The sequence below is a fragment of the Apteryx rowi genome, unplaced genomic scaffold, assembly GCF_003343035.1.
Source record: "Apteryx rowi isolate R43461 unplaced genomic scaffold, aptRow1 scaffold_372, whole genome shotgun sequence".
Taxonomy (NCBI): Eukaryota; Metazoa; Chordata; class Aves; order Apterygiformes; family Apterygidae; genus Apteryx; species Apteryx rowi.
The window spans coordinates 725,617-737,700 of NW_020450219.1; the positions used below are offsets into that span (position 1 = coordinate 725,617).

At 37.4% G+C, this 12,084-nt stretch overlaps 1 protein-coding gene across 9 annotated transcripts in view; it reads left to right on the top strand.

The window, feature by feature from the left end:
* Positions 1-12,084, top strand: part of INTS6 (integrator complex subunit 6) — a 48,305-nt gene that overhangs the window by 21,698 nt on the left and 14,523 nt on the right. For 8 of the 9 annotated variants that reach the window (XR_003254829.1, XR_003254828.1, XR_003254827.1 and 5 more), the window contains exons 3-6: positions 5,827-6,010; positions 7,672-7,797; positions 8,660-8,814; positions 11,801-11,962. Coding sequence is in view for 5 of the 9 variants with exons in the window: in XM_026073676.1 (XP_025929461.1) it covers positions 5,827-6,010; positions 7,672-7,797; positions 8,660-8,814; positions 11,801-11,962 (627 nt within the window). In the remaining 4 variants the exon portion in view is untranslated. The remainder of the gene's footprint in view (positions 1-5,826; positions 6,011-7,671; positions 7,798-8,659; positions 8,815-11,800; positions 11,963-12,084) is intronic. The other variant, XM_026073679.1, reaches the window with a different exon arrangement.

The window sequence follows — 12,084 nt, forward strand, 5'->3', positions numbered from 1 at the left end:
TTTTTGCTGCACCTGTTACCAGTAGGGACATCCCTAACACTATCAAAGAGCAGAGGAACAAAGCATCCAAGGGGGCTTGTCTTTCAGGGATGGTCTTTTTCTTCTGTCAACATATGTCCTATTGATCAGAATTTTTCTTAGTGTTGCTTGAGTGTCCTTTACAATCACCTCTCAGGTTGAACATGCAGACATGAAGCAGAATTTATACAGTGCCATTTTAGTTATTTTCAATCACCCAGTTGATACAGAAGTCTGTTGTTGCTATTCTGTTCAATAACAAAGGTTTTCAATCATTTCCAGATGTCTGTTCTATTTCTATGGGTTTGACTTTGGAGAGGCTGTTTAGAGGTGGTTTTAGAAGTGATCATATCCTGCTGAGTGACTATGGCAACAGGTGTTTTTACTTCCTGTGTAAAGTTTTTATGAACTAAGGCAGTATGATTTTAGTTCTTTTAAATCCTATGTACATGGTAACTGGCAGAACTTCGGTTTTTGAAAGTCTGTGAAGACAGTATGGGAACAGGAGGCAAGTTTTCTCAAAACTGTCATTCAGATGAACATTTGCATTCTTACCAATGAAATCAGCTTTATCACTGTGGGAACCTGAAAATTTTGTCATTTGCCCCAGTGTGAAGCAGTCAAGCACAAACTCTGTTTCAGAACTCCAGTCTAATTCTTAAGATTTCCTGTCCCTTTGTAGGATTTAGTATGGTTCTTGCAGATAATGAGCGTATCTACTTAGCACTACCTTGTTTCGGATGGATATGGTCCTCAGACTGAAGACAAAGAAATKATATGATCTATCCAGTTGTCATCTCCACCAGCACAAGTTAATAGGGTTTTCAGTCGTGTCCCTTCTGGCACTGACTTCTAATGCACCAGTACTGATGTACTGAGAGTGCCAGCATCAGTTGTATGGTCAGCATCGTGTGTTGACCTGGTTCTTTCCCGGATTTGCTTGTTCCCATTATAACTTGAGCAGATGGGCTCATACTGTTGGAATACCATCATTAATTATTGATCTCATGCTATAGATTCCTCTTGGTGGGGGGCTTTTCTTTCTGGTATGGTCCCTCAAATTTGTTCTTAGCCCTTCCCAGACTGAAACTGGGTTCTTGACCCATTGATATTTTCCGATGCATGATTATGCAAACGAAAGACATGAGCAATCCTTCTTGGCTTCTATATATTGCCATTCTTTTGATATTCCCATTAAAAGAGTCTTGGGAGAGACTCTGGATCCCTCATCCCGGAACTGGTTGCACTGTCACATTGATCTTTTCAAGGACTAATCATCTTGCTTCCCTACTGTAATAACTGTAACAAGTGGCAAGATCCTGCTTACTTTCAAGAGTGACCAGGAACTGTTTTTCCTAATGTTTTTAATAGTAATTCCTCTTCAGCTGAAACGCTGGTTTCTAATCATCTCAGCAAAAAAATGTGGCAGAGCCCTTTCACGGTATGTTCTTCCTCATCTGTGTTGAGGAATATGCAGATGGTAGTCCAACAAAGGACATTAAGATCCTCTTTCATCTGGTCCATTTGTTATGATGTGCTGTTTTTTCAAAGCTCCTGAAATTTAGTAGAGACAGGAATTGATAAACAAAGTCATACTCCTTAGTAGTTCTTTTTCACTTTGTATGACCCATTATTAACTAGATGTAAGCATTAATTATTGAATAAGCATTCAGAATATTTTTTGCTATTGACTCTAGGTAACTCTTGCTAGTCTTGGTTATATTCTGCTAGCATTGTGCAACTCTGATTCATTCTCCTCCTGAATGATACCCAGCAGTTCAATCTAAAATGAGTAATTTTGCTCCTTATCTTCCATCCCAGCTTCTACTGAATTTGTGGGCACCTTGTCACAGCATGTGACACTGAGCCCCAGTGTTCTTGATGTGTGAATACAGCATGACTGTCAATCCTGTGTACACTTGCTCATAGTTAATTCTAGTATCAGGATGGCAAAGTGCATCATGCCGTTGACATGGTGTGGCAGTTGGCCTGGTGTCTCTGTGATCTTGAGTTATCTCCTGTGGAAGAGCAAACTGTGGCATTCTATCTCTCTTTTACAACTGCAAGTGACTGGATGGAAAAAGACAGGAAAACCTAATTCTGTCATTTCCTAAGGATCTAAGTAGGGTTTCTTAGCCTGTTAGGGGCTTGTTTTCTCAGCTGGACTTGAACCTTATTCTCCATCCTTAGTCCTTCTGTCCTCTAAGGATGAAATGCTATATTTGTTTGGAATGTCAGGTATGCCTTGTCTTTTTATGGGTACAAGAAAAGCTTCTTCAGGAAGTCTACTTGCAGATAGATTTTTTTAGATACAAAAAGACAAAGAAGTTCACTATCTCAGTATGGATATTTTTATGGGGTACCTAATTGTGCAACAACCTTTTGTGAGACTTCCCAAGACATAACTGCCTGTAACTGCCAGGGTACGCTTCACTAAAGCTTTAGGCCTGCTGGTGCTGTCCCTTGGACTGTATGAGCCTCTCTTTGCAGTCATTACCAGAAGTGCCTTGCACTCTTTCACCAAATACTGTGCCACTGCAAAGTTCTCTAATGTAATGCTGATTTAGCTTTTATTCAACCTAGAGACTCTAGGATCCTCTGATGTTTTTTGAGGACTTCAGATTGTGCTTCTACTTAGGATAGCTTGAATGAACGTATAGACAAGCGCTTAAAGACCTGCTCACCAGTAACAGGATTCTTTAAGATGTCTTCATGCAACAGGTTGTCCTCCAACCCCTCTCATTCATTTCTTGAATGTTTTAGTGAATTTAAAGGCTGAGAAAAAGAAGGGCATAAGGTACACACTGTTATCTTAAAATAGCGTTATGGCATTCTGGAGTGGTAGGGCTTATGTATGCTCTTACAAACAAGTGTTAAAACAAAACAAATCTGGTTTTCAGTACTAAACTGTGAGGATGCTTATGTGTGATTATAGATAGACTGAACAAGTGAAAGGGAGCAATGGTCTTCAACATGTTGTCTACGTTTTTCACAACAACCAATACGAAAGTCAAAGCAGAGTAAGAGGCATGCATGCTTTCATGTTGATATATGAATGGGCAAAGTGAAATAAGATGTAGGATGGACCTTTTTTATCCCATCTTATTTTCCGTCAGGTATTCAGTTGCTGTGGTAATACCAGTTAAAATAATAAAATGGAGATGAAAAGGCTAAGTTACTAAGCTCTGTGAAGAATGAGGCCTGGATTGTATGTATATCTTCTCTAATAACATGGATGTTAAATTTAATTTAGATTAAACTGTGGGGAAGGAAGCGAGGACATTCGACTTGATGCTGATAGTTTTTCATGTCTTCTTGCAGATTGAAGACATTTCTGATAATAATATGTATGTAATGCAGTGGCCTGCTCCTGAGAACTGTTTTTTGGATTCACTCAGTATCACTGGCTGAGCCAAGGTTTTATAGTTTGAGATAAACTGAACTGAGAATAGCATTTGTGCAGGATCCATGGGATCTTTGTATACAATTCTCCATATACCTCAACAGTCTGAACTATGTTGCCTGAAGAGGTAAAATGCTGTGTCTCCCAGAGGAAGTGTACTCTCTAGGGCTTGTAAATGCTACTCTTCTGTTGCTCAGAGCTTTGTAGAAAAGTTTGGTGAATGTCATTCCTTGATAAGAGTCTCAAGTGAGGACAGTGTAGTGCTTGCAACTGAACCCTCTTACAGTCAGGATTCTGGGCTGATTACTAGGAACGTGGCTATTTTTTAACTGAGTTTCCTTTGTCAGGCAGGCATTTCTGGCTGTTTGTATGAGAGGGAAAAAACATGCATATGAATCAGTAATAAGCCAGGTGCATAGCTGTGTGCTCTTTGACCAATTTCATGTGAAACATTTGGGGAAAATACTGCTCTTCTCGTGTTATCTGCTTGCATCAGCAAAAGCAGAAATTCAGGAGAGAAAGTATCAGGTAGGCTGAAAAGTCCAAATTGTTCTGATGCTCCCTCACATGTTACAAGAGTGGATTTGTCATGTTTGTTCCAGGCTTTGACATTGCATCAATAAATTGATTATTCTTCAAAAGGCATGTATTTTTTTCCAATGCAGGATGCTTACAGTTATGCAAATAAAAATAACAGCTTTCCAGTTTGGTAATTAGGTTTAATGCTTTCATGTTAATCTATTTAAAAAAGTAAATTTCTTCTTTTTCAGCAGTTTGTTGCAAACTCCTCAGCTAATCAGTATGAACTAAATGAAGGCAATTTGTCATGTTAGCTTGTGCAGATTTAAAAATTGGACACAATAAAATATTTTTTTATGGACATGCATCAAGATTTGAAACAGACTGATAGTCTCCTTTGCTAACATACAGATGAGATTTAGTATTGGATTTTTTTTTTAAAATGCTGTGCGAAAAGGAAAGTGTGAGATTCTATTTTGGCAGCTGTACCTGGGATTCTGGTTTTTTTGAGCTTAACCCTTGAATTTGGCATCAGTGTTGTTGGCCAAGTAATGGGACTGTTTGTACCACTCGAGTCTTTGTTCGGGGTTTCTTTTCCCCCGTGCTTATGGCTGCAGTGTTTTAGATGAAGCCAGGGTTCCACTTTTACTGAGAGTGAGATCAACAGCCAGGGATCTATCAGATTTTTCTGAAACTTGGAATTATTTGTTAAAAGCCTAGCTTAGCTCTTCAGGGATGCTTTAGTTGAAGATTTTGGTCCGTTGTCTTGTTCCTGCTAAACTCTCTGTGTGAGGTATAAGGATACAAATAAGAGACTACAGTCTTCTGAATGCCTTGTGCTATCGCTTAGAAGCTGGAGCGCTTTTTTTTCCCCCTCTTGTTTCAGTTAACTAGTTATGAAACTACTGCTAACACTAGGAATTTTAGATGTTCTATCAGTCTTTCAATGGTAGTTATTGTTGCTGTTAGTGGTTAATAAATAATGTCCTGACCATTGCTGTACCTTTAGCTCAGTATGTTTGAAGTCAGAARCTTTTGAATCTTTTTACCAGTTCTGGGAATTAAAGCAAAAATGAAATATTCTCTTGTATTGTGCATTCCTGGATGGTATCTTCCATCTTTTAAATTAAACATTTTGTCTAGTTTGTCCCAAATAGAGGCAACACAACAGCCCATGGCAAGCAATTCTTTCTTACATAGATAGCTACAGCTATTGCATCTATTGCCTAAATGTGAGAACTCATTTTGCATTTCAATGTTGATTTTAATCACCCCTTTTCACTTAGAGCAGGGCATGAGTAGCCTTCTTGTTCCTGTAACGTAACCACACATTAGTCCGCTTATTGAAGCTGTTATTTGGCGTAGATGACCATGGCAGCTAGTTTTTTTGAGTAGCTATTGCAAAGATGTATTTCTTCTGCAGAGTTCTTAGATTAACATTACCTTTTCATTTAGTTGTACCTTTTATCTTGAAGAATCAAAAAAGGACTTTGAGCTGAGAATGGGCCTATTCTGCAAAAAATCATTTGAAAATTGAACAATGAGCACTGCAGTTGAGCTTTTCTTACTGCTGAAATCATAAAGAAAATATTCTATTGACTCTGAGGCTTTCTTTTTTTTTAGTTTAAAAGGTAGTGTTCCCTGTTGGCTTGTAGCTCTCAAGTTTGCACATCATGTTGCCATGAAATGTGCTTAAAGTGTTGATAAATGATGAGTGTCTAGCTTGGCATATACGGTACCTGCATTGAATTATAAATATCTGTGAAGCGATTATAAGTATGTTGGTATACTGTGAATTGCCATCAGTGTAACCTGAATCCTTTAATCTTTTTTTTTTTTTTTTTTTTTTTCCTTTCCCTTTTTCTCAGATTTAAATTCCTTTTCAGCTCCATTTACCTCTCAATTCCCCTTTACCTGGAAGTGAGTTAACTAAGGAGCCCTTCCGATGGGATCAGAGGTTATTTGCTTTGGTTCTCCGTCTGCCTGGTATCACAGCGCCAGAGTCGGAGCAGATAGCAGGAGTGCCGGTGGATGATTCGGCAATCACACCGATGTGCGAAGTCACAGGAGGTGAGCGCCTTGCCTTTGCCTGACGAGTCCGTTCTTTGAAAAATGAAAATGAATCGACCTTAGCTTCATTAATCATCTGCCTGTAGCAGAAGAAGTGTTTTTGAATTCTTGTATTACTTGTAAAAACTCAGAACTCAGATATAATAAAACCAGAGGTGCTTTTGTGGAAAAGTTGCAGATAATTTAATCTAACCTGTCATGGAAGAATGTGGATCAGCTTTCTTTAGCAGCTTTTCAGAAGAGAAAATTTWTTTTTTTTCCAGTGCATTTTGGTACAACAACTAGAAATTATAGGAATTGAGTCTGTTCCTGGTATACTCCCATCTAAGCAAGCCAAAAGTGAAGGAAATATGTTTTAGGATTTTCTTTTTTTTTCCTGAGAAGCTAAGTGCAGAATATTTCTGCAAAAGCAATATTTTTCTCTCCATCATTACACGTGTTCTTAACCTATTAAAAATTAAATTTAAGCTCATAAACCCAGGCATTAATTTCATAATTTGTTTGTAAAAAGCTTTGATAACATCACATACTGAAAGTATTATGATTCCTTCGACACATTGACAGGGATGTGGTAAAAAGCAAGAGAAGGGATTTAAAAAGCATTCCAAAATTATTTGGTTCCTCTGTGTTCTGACTGTAATGCAGACTACACTGTGGCTGCTTTGACTGAAATTCATGGGCAATTTAAGTGTTGATCTCTGTCACAAGGGGGAGCCCATTTTCCATGAATGAACAGAGATTTTGAGGTAAAGTCATTAAGTGGTGAAAAACAAGTATTTCTGATGAGATGCATGTAACACGGTCTCACCTTTGCTGTGCTACCTTGCTGCTTAAACAAAGGAAAATAACTTTTTCTGGGTTTTTTTTGCTTCTAGCAAATAGATCAGCAAAAATAATCAGGAAGTTGGAATAGGGTGACATACGAGGAAAGGTTAGAGGTGAAAATGAATAGCATGGCTACTGGATGACCGAGAGGACGTAATTCTAAAATTATATGATAAGCATTAAACCAAATTGGAATTAGCAATAATTGAATAATGTAAGTGATATAACAAAGAATAAAAAAGTGCAGTTATGAAGGAAAAACTTTGTCAGTTCCCTTAATCAATGAAAGATTCCCAAGACAGGTGGCTGAAACTTCATCCTAAAAATAGGTGAACCTAAAGACTTCACTGTAAGAAAAAGCTTGCACTCGTTGTGGAGAGAATTACCTAATGGGTTTGCTTACACAGCTTTGTGTAAAGCTAATTTCAAATGTGAATTGTGTCTGTGAGTATATCGTATTCTTTATATCAGATTTTCTAGAAGCCACTGAGATTTGTGAAAATAGTACTTGGTTATAACAGTGATACTATTAGAATATTGTGATACCATTAGAATATAACTGCATTTTATGACATACCACATTGCAGTAAATAACATTACTGTAATTGTCACGGCCGTATGCATTAGGATATGTTTGCATTTGTATTCCAGATTTGAGAATACAATGTAAGAACAGCATACATTCTTGTTTAAAAAAGGTAAAGTGTTTGGTAGGTGCTTTAAGTCAGTGATCCATAAATAATCAGTGTGTGTGTCAGGAGAACAACTTTGAATGATCCAAGTTAAAATAAGGACATGAACACAAAGCAACCTGAACCTTGACTCTTTCCTTCTAGGTCGATCGTACTGTGTATGCTCTCCAAGAATGCTGAATCAGTGTCTTGAGTCATTGGTGCAAAAAGTGCAGAGTGGAGTAGTAATAAATTTTGAAAAAGCTGGACCAGATCCCTCACCAATTGATGGTACTTGAAAATTTTTGCGCATATATTGGTATCGAACCAGTGTGGTGACTGTCAATATAATTTAGCTTAATGTAATAGTTGCCAAAAAAGTTGTTAGGATTTGAAAGACATTGCTACAAAAAGGACCTGCCTTGTCTAAAATTCTGTTATACTTTCTTTCAGAATACTGACTTATAACTGTTATACACTGTATAAAATCTCTACRTTTGGTCATATTACTCAGGTAGTCTTACCTGCGGTTATTCTCTTCTAGCATTGTAAAATGGGTTCAAGGTTTTTAAGCAGTAGTTTTCAACCAGCTAGAAATGTAAATAGTTTGATACAGAAACGCTATGGATTTAGACACTTACTCTTTTTGCTTAATGTGGTAAAGTGGCTGTGTTAAGAATTAAAATAGCAAATGTGACTGTGTAGCCTTAACTTTTCATTCTAAATGGCTTAGCCAGGTCTTTCTCAAGATGTTACTGGAAAGCGTTTGTGGGATTTGATAATCCTGCTTTGCTGCAGTAAAAAGTTAGTTATTAGTGTGTCTTAGTTGTCTGTATCACATATTTTCTTCATGCATGGAAATCTGAAGTTTTTCTGGTAGTTAGGATGGGAGGAGAAAGAACCCTCGTTGTTTTGAAGGGCTCCAGATAATTGGCTTTCTCAACTCTGATACGGTAAACGTTCAGTGCTCATTCAGTTTCTCAAATTTTCTGGCTTTTTGCAGAAATGCTTATTGACAGCTATCTGCTATTCTTAGAAGTATAATATTAGCTGGTGAATGGTTCTTGAACTCTTCACAAAAATTGTTTAATACAGTTTTTGGTTAGTGCAATACTATTTTGACAGATAGTTATAATGCCTTTTTCTTCCATAGATGGACAGGTGGATATATCTAGACCCTTTGGACCCCAACCTTGGCACAGCTGTCACAAACTTATTTATGTCAGACCAAACCCTAAAACTGGGGTGCCCATAGGTCATTGGCCTGTACCTGAATCCTTTTGGCCAGATCAAAATTCTCCAACGCTGGTAAGTACTGAAGTTAGATAAAAGCAAAGGGGGGTGGGGGGAATGTTCCAGGGTTTCCTGTTTACTGATTTTTAAGTCTCGAGGTATGTGCTTCATTGTAACCACCATAAAGGCTTTGTGAGCCAAGGAGAAATGCCACATGTAAACTTGTGTTCCAGTTGTCCTGGATAAATTACCAATGAAAAAATAATACTGTGGTGTTCATTTTTTAGTAACTTTGAGGCATTAAGAAACTACCCCTTACAGTTTTACTTGTTGAGCTAGGACATGAGCATAAAATTGATACTGAAATGTTTGCTTGAACTCTGTTCAAAAGTCAAGCCAGGGTCTTGCCACCTATGACTCAATTTAGAAGTGTGAAGGTTCTAAAAATAAGATGGCACTTTGTCTGATTATATACTACTAAATATAGACTACCTAAGAGATGCTATTATTGGAAGATAGTGTGATCTTCCCAACTTTGAATCGTAATGATAGTTCTGTCTTCACTCTAGCAGGTGAATGTAGATTTGTCTGCTGTTGTGCAGTATAGCTGTAGTTTTAATTTATCCCAAATAGAGGAACTCGCCTTATTTTCTTAATATTTATTACCTACAGAATTATTTTTATTTGTTCTTTGTTCATRAAGAATGCATGCCACTGCATTTTGTTTTGCATGAGAACTAATTGTTAGTATGGTATAGTGCATTTTTGTATTTCTGCTTTATCTTTGAAAATCATTAAAGTGGAACTGATAGTCCTACTTTTAGTGATGATTTTTATTAATTTTTGTGCCTTTTTGACCTGAGACTAGTGTACTGACTAGCAAACTCATTACATTTTCATGAAGCTTATCTCCTTGGTTAGAAAAACACAAAGTCCTTTGAAGTACAGTTTGTTGAGGAGTAATACACATATGAAATTTTATTCGCAAGTAAAAGCTTGGAGTATTGGACTCCATTGCTGGCCTCTGTGGCCACATTCAGTGAAAGACATGGATGTCCTCCTGAACTACAAAGCAAGTTAACATTTGGGAATAAATTGTCTGTAATAGTCATTTAAAAAGCAAAAAAGCCATTGCTCACTGGATACTGAAAAGCTGCTCTGTAGGAAAACTCCTATATATTCCCTGTAATCACTGTCAATGGTGTGTCTGCCTCCTTTCATTCACCCTAGAGAGCCTTTAGTTTGTCTGCTATTGCAGATCTTGATTGAAATTACTAAATTAGATCTTGCCAAGTGAAGAGTTGTAGTTCTAAATCCTCTAAAAGCGCATAAGGTCGGCTTACCCAATTTGCTGGAAGATAAGAAAAAATTCTTATCTCATTTGTAGCATATATAGCCCTCATAACTGCATAAAGCACTGGATTATTGGATATGCAGCTAAATTCCTGTTGACTTCAATTGGAATTCCACAGGTGAATTGAGTCCAAATTGAACCTTCCTTATGCAATGTGGGTGAGTTAAGTTTGCTGATAGTATTTTCAAGACTTGTATTTCCTGACTGTTCTGAGAATATAGTGTTAAAACTTAGCATATGTTGTAACTCTTGTCTTTTTAAGAGTCTATAGTTGGATATTTTTCTTTTTCTCCCTGTCACCTGATTCCCAGTGGAGTAGTCTCAAACTGTCCTACCCAGCCAGCATTTCATATAGTGTAAATAACACTGTCAAGGCTTTCTTAAATGTTTGTGAAAGTCTGCTAATGTTCCTATTGGTAGATAAACATGTGAATGGCTGCTCCCACTGCTCTGGAGTAAAAATAGCTTCTGCTGTCCACCCAAAAGTTTTTAGACTTCTCAAGTCTTAGCATTCAACTTCTTTTGCAGCCTTTTTATTCCTAGTATAACTGCTTCATGGCTTGGTCAGAAACTCCATCACAAGTATTTATTGGAGGCATCTTCTTTGAAGAGACTTGCAGTTCCTTCAGTTGGTTGGGGCTCCTGTTTTGTGTGCACTTGGACAGTACACCTTCCTCAGAGTGGAGACACTCAAGGCAAGACTAGCTCTGCGGGCAGATAACATTTGGGTGGCTCATCCTGAAAGGAAGGGACTAGAGTTAACAGACTTTTAGAAAAAATAATTTCAAAGTGAAGTGATAGGAAGGTCCAAGAAACTCTGTGTTTCCCAGCTCATCTTATGTGTTTATTAGTTACCTTCTTGTAAAGAAACTAATTGGAGGGAGACTTCCCAGTTGAGCTCTTCCCCAGATGCTAGTGGTCTTGGAGGTCAAGGGTAAGTAGAAGAGCTTAAGTTCCCCTCCTGAAAACCGTTCATTGGAAGGCTTAGGGCTCCAATTTTCATCATTAAAAAAAAAAAAAAAAATCAGCTCTTTCTGTTTCAGCAAAAGAAGTTTCAATATATTATCAACTTATACTTGAAAGTTGAGGCAAAAAGGCCTTTTCTTCATGTTAATAAAAAGATGAAAATTCAAACACTTAAATTGCCTGAAATGGAAGAGTTTTTCATGAGCTTATTTAAAATGTGAGTTCTTGTAAAGCTGATGTTTTCTGGAATCATGCTGTTCTTGATCATTGTAATTCAGTTTGAATTTTGTAACTGATGTTAAATTTGTCAAGAGGGAAATCTGTTGTTAAATAGAGGAGGTCAGCAAATATGAAAATAGGATGTCTGCTTCTGTGGGGAATAGAAATGTGCATGTCCCAAAGTAGCACTGAAGTTTTTGGGGTTTTTTTACTCCACATTAAATTTACTTCTATTTACAGAATTTTTGTGTATGTGCACGTAACTTTATTTGCATAATGTGTTACCTATAGTAGGGAAAATAAACAGTGTTCATTTTGAAAATAAACTTTCTTCAGATTTTAAGACTGTGCTTCTTCATAAATTAATTGTTTAGGACTTATTAACAATAAATATGAATCCTGCATTGAATAGGCTCCCTAAATAAGGCTGTTTCCAAAGAACCTGTATTACTTCAGTTGTCGTAGCCCGCTTAAGTTTTAATCATTGTGCAAACTCCTTAACTCTGGAATGTTTGTGTTTAGCCACCCCGCACATCTCATCCTGTGGTGAAATTCTCCTGCACTGACTGTGAACCGATGGTCATTGACAAACTGCCTTTTGACAAATACGAGTTAGAACCTTCACCACTGACCCAGTTTATCCTGGAAAGAAAATCCCCACAGACCTGCTGGCAGGCAAGTAGCGTGCGTACCGACTTGAAGTTATTTAGAGACTGCTGTTTTTCAGATATTTCACTCTGTAATCAAGAATAGGATGTGAAATTCTAAGATACAATATTTTGTATTTGCGTACAATGTGATGTGTT